The 13,177-nt window shown below is 44.5% G+C and overlaps 1 protein-coding gene across 1 annotated transcript in view; it reads left to right on the forward strand.

Moving 5' to 3' along the window:
* The window catches only part of LOC127385855 (ras and Rab interactor 3-like), a 170,842-nt gene extending 161,996 nt beyond the window's left edge, over positions 1-8,846 (forward strand). Inside the window, exons 25-27 of the mRNA XM_051622032.1 lie at positions 2,290-2,421; positions 5,459-5,622; positions 7,630-8,846. Coding sequence (XP_051477992.1) covers positions 2,290-2,421; positions 5,459-5,622; positions 7,630-7,938 — 605 coding nt within the window. The 3' untranslated portion in view covers positions 7,939-8,846. The remainder of the gene's footprint in view (positions 1-2,289; positions 2,422-5,458; positions 5,623-7,629) is intronic.
* Positions 8,847-13,177: the final 4,331 nt, after the last annotated feature.

Below are 13,177 nucleotides of genomic sequence, written 5' to 3' on the forward strand. Positions count from 1 at the left end.
AATTTCTTTCAGGAATATTTTGTTTTTAAAAAACAGCATTTTTTGCCAGTAGGTAGGTAGTCATGTTGTGAAGTAGCAACTTTCTTGGATGCCCTAGCAGATATACATGGATTGGTCATGAAAATGAAGTGGTAGGGAAGACAAAATTCTGCTATTGATGTGGCACTGGAAATCCTTCAAGAAATCCCTTGGCCCTCAGGGAGTCAGAAGCACCCAATTCATGCTACTGGTCAGTAACTACTACATCATAAGGAAAAAGTTTTTAAAGAAGGGGAAAAAATTGAGCTTAGCAAACTCTTTCATAGTTCATATTCCTTTACACAAGATTTATACAGAACTAACTCTGTTGCATTTTATTTACCCATGTCAAAAGGACAAGAGGGCTTTCCTTTGTACAGTTTTTCTGGTACATTTTCATGACTCAATTCTGTCATCTTTATTTGATAGACAATATTAAATAGCTGTAATACTAAGCTGCTTGTATTAAGTTAATATACATGACAATAATTAATTGAACCCTTCACAGAGCTGAAGCTTTCACTGGGGCATAAGCCAAGGCAACTGCACACAAACAAAATGTCCATCCATATGTTAATGAAGCTATACAGCCCTTTTATAGTTTGGTTGAAGACCTAAGGCTGTGTCATTTCACTAAAGGCAGCCATAATAAAGCAAACAGAATTGAAAGTGTTAATCCACCTTTCATTAAATAAACAGTCTCTGCTGTGGCATGTGCAGACTCTGTTAGAAATAGCCTGAATTGCAGCCCTGACAGTCTCTAATCCTCCAACACTTTGTTTTAACTGGATCAGCTCTCTGCTCACTAGAGATATTACTGGGTTTATTTTAAAGCCATACTTTTTTTTTACCTTTTTTTTTTTTTTTCTTTAATCAGAGGCTAAGCTCATGTTAATTTGAGCCTTCAGAGTGTATCTTTCTTTGCCAGTGGAGAATCTGCGTCAGCTATGAGTGACAAAAAAGGAAAGCTGACTCATGGCAAAGATTTGAAATAAGTCAGTGGGAACATTTGAGAAATAGGAATTTATGCCCTACCATGGAAGAGCATGCAGACCATGGGCCAAAAATGGCTAGGGAACAATTGCACTGAAGCACATCAAGGGTAGCTTTGATTCTTTGAGGTGAGGCAAATGTTTCTCAAGTGAGACACACATGGCCCATGAAACCAACACATCCAAGTGCTCAGATGAGGAAAACTGCCCACTGTTTGAGGAAAGACATTCAGAATGAAAGTAGTCTGAGATTAGGTTAAGAAGAGTGGTCAGCCCTGAATGTTGAGAAGACAGGCCTTGTTATTACAGGTTGTCCATGATGAATTTATGACCTGTTGGTAGAAAGTGAAAGCATCTTTCAAATAAGAAAACTTATCCTTGTGTTCTTTGCCATTTGTGTGGTGAAGCTTCAGTTTGGAATCTATTTAAGTAGTAATTATTTATAATGATGACTGTTCACATGTGTGCTTTTGTGCCCTCAGAGATCCAAAAAAGCTTCTATAGATTGCATATAAGATCCCTTTGCTGACTTCATTGATATGAATGTTTTAAGCACAGGAAATCTTGACCCAATGAGGGTCTGTTCCTGTAGCACCTGCTGCACACCAAGTCCAAAAACTAGTCAAAGTCCAAAGCAAAAGGTTTTGTGTCTTCTTAGCTAGACACCATGGCTAAAAAAAAAAAAAATGCTTCCTCTTAGATCCTAGCTTTTGGGAGACTATTTTCATTAGGAACATCTAGTGTGATGTTTTGCCTTCTGAAGAAACATAAACACGGAAGTCCTTGGTTCTAAAAAACACTATTTTCCATTTTCTGCTCTTTGATCCCAAACACAGAGCAAACCTAAGAGAATAAATACCCTTAATGCATGCAGACAACTTCGCTGCTAATAGTGAAAACATAAATTGCAGTCTTGATGGCAGTGTCAAATCAGAGCACCAAGCTGGAAAACTGCACTCTTCAAGGATTGTCCCTTATCTGGGATCCATAAAGTTTAAATTTCTTTTTCTCCAGTTGATAAAGAATAGCAGAAATGGACCTCTCTAAATTTTTTCAAGCTCATATTTTGGGCTTGAAGCAAGTGTACTTTTTTTCTAAGTAAATTAATTTTTGCTTTTTCATAATTTTTTTCTTTGCTGGTGCTTTCAAGCTTTAACTTTTCAGGTAATGTAAACTGAAGTCTGCAAAGGACTTGCTGGCTGAGAAGCAGTCACTGATGTATGCCTATGTGTCTTTGTGGTGAGTTTAGTGGGACAACTCTGTGTTTCTCTTTGCTCAGGGAAGCCGTATGGTGCAGATGACTTTCTCCCTGTGCTCATGTATGTGTTGGCCCGCAGCAACTTGACTGAAGTCCTTCTGAATGTGGAGTATGTGATGGAGCTCATGGACCCTGCTCTGCAGCTAGGGGAAGGTAGAGTATTGCTCCTGGGATATTCACTTTGGGAATCATTATTTGCCTTGCTTCAGTGTTTGTGAAAGTGGTGCAGCAAGGCTCTGGCTAGACTTTGTGGATAAGCTTTGGCCAAGCTTTTCAGATTTGAGGCTCTGAATTTACTGTCAAACACTTTAACTGTTTAGCACTGTAGTGCACTTAGACACCAGCTAGAAAGACATAAATGACAACTGATTTGCTGGGTGAGTGACCTAGAGACATCTAGTGTTCCTTGGCTCAAAAGCTGAAAAGTTAAAAGGTGTTTGTCTGAAATTATACTGCTTCTGCAATCCATTGTGCAGACACTTTTATTTATTCCAATGAGAAAAGAACACATTTCTTAAACTGCATTGTATGCCTGGGGCCCTACATCATTCTCATGATCATTGTTAAATTTAAGTGACCCTTTTGACAAGGTTTTCTGGCTGGGAATCATAGCAAGGCAGGGAATGGAAAGTTGGGTTAGAGAGGAATATTGGTTTTGGACATGAATAAAAACTTCTGCTATTAGAGGAACAAACATCCCAGGAAGCTATGGGGCTTCAGTTTCTAAAATATAGCTTGGGAAGCAAATGCTGCTTAAAGTGACAAGGTTACACACTCCAAATTAGAAACACATCATTTTTCATCAAGTAGTCACTAAACCAGTAAAACGGATTCTATTTTAGACTTTGTTTTGGTAAGTACTGAGGAGTCCTCGATGAACAACAGCAGACTAGTTTTATTTATATGAAATGGAGGTGTAAGTCTGTAACTAAGAGCATGTCATCCCAGCACTTCTAAGTGCCAAGTACTAACAGAAAGAGCAGAACAGCACAATCATATTAGAGAGGAGTTTCTGCACAGGTTAATTTTCCTGCTGAAAAGAGTTGTTAGCAGAAAAAGCACAGCATTTTGCTGACATAACTAAGCTGGTTTTGGTGACTACGCTGCCCACAGGCTCTACATTTTAAAAGGGCAGCCTAGCAGGTTGGTTACTAAAGGCAGCTGGATTGGGGATCTCAGGTTATTGAAGGCAAAGTTGGTTGGAAGTTCTCTTAAGTCAAAGATGAAAAGACTATGTGAAATGTGTACTCCAGTCAAAGGGGGAAAATTTCGTGAGGGAGTTTCAGATAAAACTGGCTAAATAACCACATCTGAAAGGAGACGGAGTAACTGCTGATACAGGGAACAGAAAAGAGCAATTCCTAGAAGACAGCTCTGTGCAAAGCTCAGGGATAATATGGGAACTTGAGTTAAGCCTTTCAAAGTTAAATGCCAAAAAACTGATTCAGGCACGAAAATAAAAAACAAAAACAAAACAAAACAACAACAAAAAAAGGAAAGCAGAAGTGAGAAAACTCTCAAACTACACCAGCCTAATAATGAAATCATTTAAATCTGGCCTCTAAATTAAAAGTTTACATTGAATGCATTTTATAATAGTGATGTTGACTGCTGGGGCAGAGGCAAGGAGAGATGATGGGAAATGACTGTGTGGAAATGAAGATATTGGAAAGTGGAAGAAAAAATAATTCTTACAGAAGATGTAATTAATTCCTGATGTAGGGGACTAGGAGATCTTCCTTCATGGATTCTGAAGGAAGGAATATACCAGGTCCTGGATGCAATCACAGGGAACCCTGACTCTGTCAGATAAGGAGAAATACTGGATGGCAGACAAGGGAGAGTAGGCATGATATTTAAGAGGGGAAAAAGTGGCACTTGCAGGCACTTATTAGCCTGTTGTCAGCCTTTTGGGAGACAGTAAAGAAAAAGATAGTGGTTTTTGTGTCAGCAGACCTATGTAGTTATGGGACATTCCTCATCGGATCCACCTGAGTCCATGGCAATATCTGGATCTCTCGCCTGCCCTACCAGACTTCAGCGGTGCTCTAAAAATAGTGCTCTTAAATAAAACGCTGCCTCAGCCACCCCTTGCACCACCAGCCGCGATGACTTTGGAGCTCACTGGAGCCCGAGGCACGGCCACAAAGCCCAGGCGGGTCTGCGCCAGGGTTGGGTGATGTGCAAGTGCCATCTAGAGGCAGCTGCCATTATTATGAAACTTAAAAGAAACGGGGAGCTCCGCCCAGCTGGCGGACAGTTGTTATTTCTTCCCCTTTTCCTTGCCCCAGGGGTGAGGGAAGCAGGATGGTGTTTTCCTGGGACTCTGAGGGGACGGGATTGTGCTGAGGCTGAGGTGGTGGACCTGGCCCTGCTTTACCAAGATTTATCCCATAACTCTAAACAGTCCAGGAATTACTCCCAGCCAAACACCTGGGCCTCTGTCTAGTCAATAGAGATGGAAGGTGACTTGTCCATGCAGGTCTGAGATGGCATCAGCGGTGCTGAGCCCACAGGGCTGTCAATCGTATCCTGGGCTGCACCAAAAGAAGAGTGGCCAGCAGGTCAAGGGAGTTTCTTCTACGCTTTTACTCTGCTCGTGTGAGACCCCACCTGGAGTACTGCATCCAGCAGTCCCAGCACAAGAAGGACATGGAGCTGTTGGAACAGGTCCAGAGAAGGGCCACAAAGATAATCAGTGGGCCGGGGCACCCCTCCTATGAAGACAGGCTGAGAGAGTTGGGGTTGTTTGTTCAGTCTGGAGAAGAGAAGGCCTTTCAGTATATAAAGACAAAGAAAAACTTTTTACTAAGGTCTGTAGTGACAGGACAAGTGGCAATAGTTTTAGACTGAAAGAGGGTAGGTTTAGATTGGCTATAAGAATTATTTGGATTTGTTTGTGAAAGCAGTTTTTGTAGCATTTTGCCTTTGGTCTGTGTTTACTCCTAGGGCATCTACAACCTCAGCAGTCTGGGCAGTGACAATGATGTGAAGCAGAAAGAGGTGGAGGACACTGTGGTCATTAGGTCTCGTTTCTCTGGGGTTAACTTCAGACCTGCCTGCACTCCCCGCAGTGAGGCACAGAGGTGTCCGAGAGCTGCCGCTGCAGGGGAACAAGCAGGCAGGATGGAAGTGCAAATGCATGGCCCATCCAGGTGTGACGTTCATACAAGACTTTCTCCTTTTGCAGGCTCTTATTATTTAACCACCACCTATGGGGCCCTGGAGCACATCAAGAACTATGACAAAATCACCGTCACGCGGCAGCTGAGCGTGGAGGTGCAGGACTCCATTCACCGCTGGGAGCGGCGGAGGACGCTGAACAAGGCCCGGGCTTCCCGTTCCTCAGTGCAGGTACCTGGCACTGCTTTAGTGGAAAAACGAGTGGAAGATGAACATGGTCTCTCTTACTAATTATTTACTATTACTAAATAAATACTATTACTAACTAACCCAAATCACTATTAAAAAAATCAAGTGTACATACCTTTCAAGATTTCCAAATTTTAAAAAAAAAAACACAAAAAAACCAAACACAAAAAAACCCCAAAAAACCCGCACCTCATTTGCAATACATACTACTTTAAAAATGCATTTTGTAGTGCTGAAGTGTCCTCATAATGATATAATTTTAAATATGACTGCAGAGTGCTTTAGTTGTTCATTCTTAAAGGAGGTGTGCTAGGAGCCTTCACATGTGGAGAGCTGCAGTGGGGAGGCAAGGAGCCCCCTCTGCTCCTTGTCCTTAGGGCTTGAGACAGTGCTGGGCTAAGCTGAGAAGATATGAATAGGCTATGCAGGTGCAGTTCCTTGGTGGCATAAAGCTGTAGGAGGATCTAAGACATCCTGAGGGCCAGTTAGATGAGTGTCTTCCAGAGCCTGGCTTCTTCTGTCCAGCAGCAGGTCAAACCCAACAACAGCTGGCTAGATCTGACGTCTGCAATGTGTAGGGCCTGGCAAAGACCTCCCCATGCACCAGTAGGAAAGGGTTCCAGGAGGAATGGGTGCTCTGTGACCCTTGGTGAGGCTGAGTACAGGACCAGGCAGTAGGGAAGGATGCGCAGCCAGCCCCATGTCTTGTGATCAAATTGTCAGCCACAGGAAGGCAACGTCTCAGGTGCTGTAATGCCTTCACAGTGCAAAACTGACCATCGTGAACACTGAGGGGAAGGCCAGGGAAGTCTCCTGAGGGGTAGAGGCAGTCCATATAGGCCATGAAAGCACAGCGGTTAATATGCTTCCCATATTGCAGTCTAAGCAGTCCCTGATGAGCTCAGAACATGAGAATGGTGGCAGAGACACAACAAATATCCATCCAGTTCCACATGCTGCCCTGGCAGTAGCTCATAGCAGGTACCTGGCATGGAGCCTAATAGCTGGGCAGGCAAATGCCACATTTCCTCAGAAGATTCCCACCTCCTCCAGCAGCATAAGGGCAATTTTCCATTCATTTGAATAAGGGGTGATATCAGAAACCTGTGAGCCCATCCTGTCGGAGGTAAACAGCTTGCTGAGGCATTCAGTGTGACCCTCCACACCTCTCTGGCTGCCTTAGGCATCTGCAGTGATACACCACAAATGCAGTTTGGAAACTCATACTCCAAATATTTGGCAAATCTCACTTCTGCTGGGGAATCTGAGTATTTTCTCACCAAAAAGGCTGGATTTTTTTTTTTAACTTCACAGATTCTAAATTAAACATGCAAGTTACACTCTGGGCAAAGGTTCTCTAGATTCTGTTCCTCTGGAGTTCAGCAAGGTGAAAGTTATCCCAAGAGTTGTTCCTGCTTGAAACAGATCAGCCTTCCCAGCAGAAGTTCTGCTGTTTCCCTACTGGTGGAAGAAGTTTGGAGGATATGCTCTCAAGGTGTTATTTGGGTGACAGTGGAAATAAAAGGGTCACTGCACTGCCAGCCCTTTCCTGTTTCTGTAAGACAGAGGGTTTTCAGGCCAGATCTCGGGTATTTGGTTTGATATTGTTATAAATTAATTTCTTTTCATTTCATATCAATTTTCATTTCATTTCATTCTGTTTCTTCAGGAGCTGCAGAAAGGTGGGAGAAGGAACTGTTGCAGACTGCTTGCTCACTTAGAGTGTTCAACAAAATCAGGAAAAAGCTTTCATTTAGGTGTCTTTACAGGGGTAATTATTTGGTTAAGTCTTTGTTAGTTTAAGTGCTGATTCGGAGCTCATTTGTCAGAGGAGAGAAAAGAGAGAATAACTAGGGCATTGGAGAACGACTGGAGGATATTTGGGCACATTTAGGAGCTCTAGGCAGCTAGAACCTTGGGGCTGAATTCTGCCTCCTTTTGTTCTAAGTCACTATGTTAACTGCAAGATCTATCCCTGTTTCTTTTCAGGATTTCATCTCTATCTCTTTTCTGGAAATGGGTGGGCAATCTAGGACACTTGCTTCCCGAAACGACACCACAGCTGAACAACTGAGCCAGCAGTGTGCTGAAAAGTTTGAAGTCTCCCATCCAAAGGACTATGGACTCTTTGTTTATGTTGATGATCAGTGGCTGCAGCTGAACAAAGATGCCCATCCCCACCATATCAAAGCATCCTTGCTGAAGAGTGAAACCAAGAAAGATTTCCATTTTATTTATAAACCAATAGACCAGAAAACCCCACCAGTTCCAATTGTCAAAGAGTCAGACTTTCCCTAAGGGCTATGCTGCTCTTTCATTGTGTTTGCTGCCATCCTGGAAGGGCTGGATAGATCCTTTCATATCTACAGACCTGGGAAGGTCTCTGGAATGTCAGGCCTTCAACACAGGCCAGATGTGTTAACTGTAGATGCTGTCTGAATACAGGGCATTTCTCAGCAGAGTTCATTTGCAGAAATAAAAAGAGCATTCAGGAAAACATTCATCCTCTGGAAAACTTGAAGTATCAAACCTCAAAACCTCCTGCTGGCAACCAGCTGACATTGCAGAATATAGAGAAAGTCAGAGATCTTGCAGAAAGGTGGACAAATACTCTGTAATAAATTATGGCAGGTGTGAATCACCTTTGTGCACAAGGCCTGTGAAAGGTCTTCACCCCTCAATCTGTTTGGAGGTAAGATTATGCCTTACAGTATCTGTTCATCCAACTTGAATAAACTGAGTCTTGTCTGATGTATTCCATGGAACAGGGTAGCCACCTGTAGCAGAACTCCGTCTCTGTCTTGCCATCTACAACGTCATTGCCTTTGAGATCCACACAATTACAGGGCGTGTGAGATGGTCCTGTGCATTCAGTAAGAATACATTTTCTGCCATCTATTTGTCACTGAAATGAGGCAGGACAGGCATTTCCATCAATGTATTTTTCTTAAAGATTGGAAGTCTCTATTATCAGTTTTACACCTACAGCAGTTTTAATCACACTGGTTGTATGATAGTGTCTGATTAATTGTATATTTATTTACTTGTGTGATATGGTGCAATTATTTTTAAATAAGCAGTTGTAAATGATATAATAATTTGCCCAGTGTAGCAAACAAGATTAAAATTGGAAAATCAAAGAAGAGCTAGAACCTGTTCCTTTTTACCCAGATGTCATTTTCACTGTTTTCCTGTCTACAAGTCCCACCAGGTTACTATTTTAATAAATTCAGGCTGCTGCAGACGGAACTTGCTAATTCTCCTCTCTACCTGTACTTTCAGTCATTCAGTCACTTAGACATATTTCCCTGCAAATCTAAGTTCCCACAGAATACATTGAACCAATTACAAAATTAATTTCATGAAATTTGAAATCAGTTTTCCAGACCTGGCTAATGGAAGTAGGAGTCTTAACTGCAAGACAGGTCTTCATCTTCCAAGTGCCTTCATTCAGGCAAGATTCCCACTACAAACAAAAGAGACTGGATTGCCTGCATGCAGAAGGCACACAACCTCCACTGTAGTGACACAAACTTGGGCTCAGGCCTAGCAAAGCTCTGATTAGAAAGAAAGGGTGTTTTACCTTGGGTTTTCCTCAAAGCTGCTATCCTCCCATTAACATCCAAAAAATAATTAGAACATGGTGGGCTAAGTCACCCAAGGTTCCTGCCTTGCTCCTGACCCTCCAAAGGTAAATGGTATTGCCTGTATCTGATCACCCTCTCAGTCTCTGGGGCTTGAAATGTCCATGCCTGTGCCCCCCAGCTGTAGCGTGCACTGGCCCAATCTGCATGCAGATAGGAAACCAGTGCTGTGCATCTGCCAGCCTGGGCTGCGTGCACAGCTGGTCAGGAAGGGACAGCCATCAAGAATGATGTTCACAGGAACAGTGATTAACAGCAATCTTGGTTTCAAGGACATCATGTGCAGAACTTGCAGGGTGCGACACACACTGAGCTGACTCCAAATTCATGGTTATTTCTGCTCACGTGCAGCTGTTGGCACCTCAGCTTTGCCTCTGGGCAGCACACCTGCAGAATGCTGGAGCTGAACCTCTCCCTGATGCTGCCATTAGCCTCTGCAGGGCAGTGTGCTACTGCTGGGAGCCCAGACTGCTCCCAGGGTGGCATTTGGGATTCTATGGTCAAACCTGAGACACAGATTTCCAGCCTGACTGGAATCTGACTGAGGAGATGCTGCTCTAAGGGTTCTGGGGCCACCCACAGGCATTTGCTTCCAATGCATCCCCAGGGCTACCCCACCCATCCACAGCCCAGGACAGCACCACTTATGAACCGCCCTTTTTTCTCAAACCTGCCCTGCCACACTCTGCAACTCCACCATTTTGCACTCATTCTTCCAAAGAAGACACACACACACACACGCTTGCCTGCCTCACCTCCCTTCACCACAAAAAACAGGGCCCATACTAGGTCTCTGGCCCACCTCCCACTGGCCTTCTCATCTCTCTTGGTAGGACTCCAAGCCATGTGCCCACCTCGCCTCCCACCACTGTGCACAGGTATCATGGGGTCCACATACAGCAGTACTGGGAATCCCAGCACAAGACCCAGAGACATGGGGGGGTCTGACCAGCAGCTCAGTTCTGCTATGGCTGCTGCAAGTTATTTTAAGCCCCAGGAGCAAAGATGTGCGTATCTGGCAAAGTCCTCAGTCTGATCAGGTGATCTTTGTATTGTAGCATTCACAGTTAATGAACCTAAAGTATTATGACAGGAATGAGGCTAAAGTAGAAACATTTCTGGAAAGTAACTGGACTTTGCAACAACCAGGGTCAAGCAACAGGTTTGTGCAGTGGGCTGGCACCTCACAGTGTCCTGGGATGTCTGAGTCAGCAGCTGGACCTTGGAAAGAGGGGGAACCTCAGATAATACAGCTGGTCAGCAGAGCCCATGGAAACCACAACAGTGTGAGATCACTGCAGTCCAGGTGGGCTCAGTGATCCAAAGCCTAGTCCCCAAAGTAGGCCTGCTGAGCACTGTTTTCAAAATGCAAGGAGTACCAGCTGAATTTCTGTGGGCTTTTATGAAGGCTCTCAAGTTGCACACACAACACTTTCCTCTGCCATAACAACTGCAAACCTTTGATTTGATTTGCAAATGTTGTTATGGCTCTCCTGATCCCCGAGATTATTCACAGTAATGTGAGTTACTGTGTCTGGCTGCAAGCTGCCTGGAAGGAAATCCCTGTGCAGGGCTCAGTGCAGAGCTGGGCTTGCTCAAAGGCTATGGGACACCTGGTATCTTTTGTCACATTAGATACGCCACCAGCAACAACCTTCCTAACATACACCCCTGGGAAACAGAGATACAGAGGGGTATCTCTCCTCAGCTGTCCTGTCAAGGAAGGCAAGATAACCCAAATGATGGGATCCTGGTGGACCCAGGAAGTGACAGCTGCCACCTCTTCAGGATCACAGCTCTGTGGTGGGACTCAGGCCCTGCCTGCACCAGGGTCATGCAGAAACAGCCTGTCCAGGACAAACTTGTTCTGCTGACCTTCCAAAGCTGAGTCCCCAGCTTGGAGACTGCTGGAGGGGTTCAGCATGTTCCTCTGCCTGGAACCTGGTGCCCAGGGTCCTGCACTGCTTTAGGCTGGTGTCCAAAATTTCAGGTGGCAAGAAAAAAATGTCAAATGTGGGAACTGAATGGACATTTTTAAGTTTTTAATGGGATTTTATGCATTTGCTTTGCCATGGGGTTTCCTTGTGCTGCAGCCCAGGCAAAGAGGAAGCAGTCCAGTCTGCTGATCTGTGGCCCCCCTGGTTAGTCAAGATGGTCACACCATGATTCATACCCTGGCCCTCACATGAGCTATCAGCAGGCAAGAGCATTTCAGGAGACTTTGCCCAAGTGGGGTTGTGAAATCTAGCCAAGACTTCCTCAAACACTCGTTTTCAGAGAAATGTTATGCAATCATCACTCATTTACTCACAAGGAAAGGACCCCAGTGTGAGATAAAAGGAGACTGGCTGAACCTGGCAGCTTCTGCAAACAAAGCCCAAGTGGCCACTTCATGCAGAGCTGGTTTGTTGTACCCATCAATAGAAGCTGTCAATAATTCACTGAAAAAAATGACACCAGCAGGTCACATATATCCTAAAGTAAAAGCCATTGAAATCAAAGGCAGTTTTTTGTTGCTGAGGCTTTTGGGCCTCATCACACATCAGTCACCAGCTGTGCTTTTAAACCCAGCATAAGCCTAGTTTTTTTCCATAGGCTTGTGGAGCGATTTAGGCTGGCAGAAACCGCTGGAGGTTGCCAGTCTAAGCTTGCTCAAGTGGGGCTGCCTCCCAGGCTTGCTCAGGGCTTCAGCCCCAGACACCTGCTACACTGAAAGGGTGGAGATTATGAAGCCTCCCTACAACCCTGGTCTGGCATTTCAATCCCTTGAACTGTGGAAAATGGTTTCCTCCTATTCAGCTGGTGTGAAGACCCAGCCTGTCCCAGAGTCCCTCCTTGGATGGGTGTTGCTGCTGCAAGACATTGGCTGGCTCCGGTGCTGCCTATAGAACATGGAATCAGACTTGGAAAATTGCTGTTGTTTCCTGTCTCTTTTGGAGTAGTGTGTCCCTAGGAAAGAAGAAGCCTCTGATTCAGAATTGCCTGTGCTCTCAGTACAAACTGCTGCTTCAGTCAGGACTGTAGCTTAAAAGTTCCTTTCCCTCTGCTGCTCCTCCATCCCTGTTGTTGCAGGGATGAACACAGGAACAAGAGGCCTTCAGCCTCCTGCCCTGAGATGGCCATGGCTGCTCAGCACTTACCTTAAGCTATCCTGGTAAGAGAAGATGCAACTTGGACAGAGCTAAAACACTACTACTTACTGGAATTTCTGAAAAAGTGCATTTCCAACTCCAGGTGAACTGCTTCCTGCTTTATCACTAGTAGAGAAGGGAGGGCAGTTGCATATTCTCTGAACAAAACCATCCATGTGGATCTGCATTATGTAGAAACAGTCAGCACCCAGCCTGTTATGGAGGCTGGTCATGCCTTCTGCCCTCCAGGTCCTCTCAAAGGAAAGGCAGTGAACTGCTGTGTGCTGCAGGATGTTGTGTGGAAACACATGGCAGTTTTGGCACGAGCAATGAAGAGGACAGGAAGAGCTGGCTGGTGTGGATAACACTCTGTCCAGGAGTTATGGAGATTCACACCTATTCTGCTTAGCGAAGGTTTTGTAAATAATACAGCCTCAACTTTGCCCTGTCCTGCCTAGTGATGACAATTTGCTAAGAACCCAACAGTTTTCTCTGTTTTGCAGAAGTAATTCCTGCAGTACAGTGTTCTAGGAAATGCAGCCTAAGCAGCTGCATGCCTGCAGGACGAGCAAGGGTGTCTGTACATGGCTATTACACCACAAGATTCTCTGGTGTAAGATGACCCTGCACAATCCTAAAATTATTATCCTAAAATTATTCTCTCATCAGCATCTCTTACCATACCAAAATAAACAGCCTGCCATGCAGGCACTAAGCATGTGTGCTGCTATTTGGAGGCCTTAAAACATATGTATTGATCAG

This window comes from Apus apus, chromosome 5 (genome assembly GCF_020740795.1).
Source record: "Apus apus isolate bApuApu2 chromosome 5, bApuApu2.pri.cur, whole genome shotgun sequence".
Lineage (NCBI taxonomy): Eukaryota > Metazoa > Chordata > Aves > Apodiformes > Apodidae > Apus > Apus apus.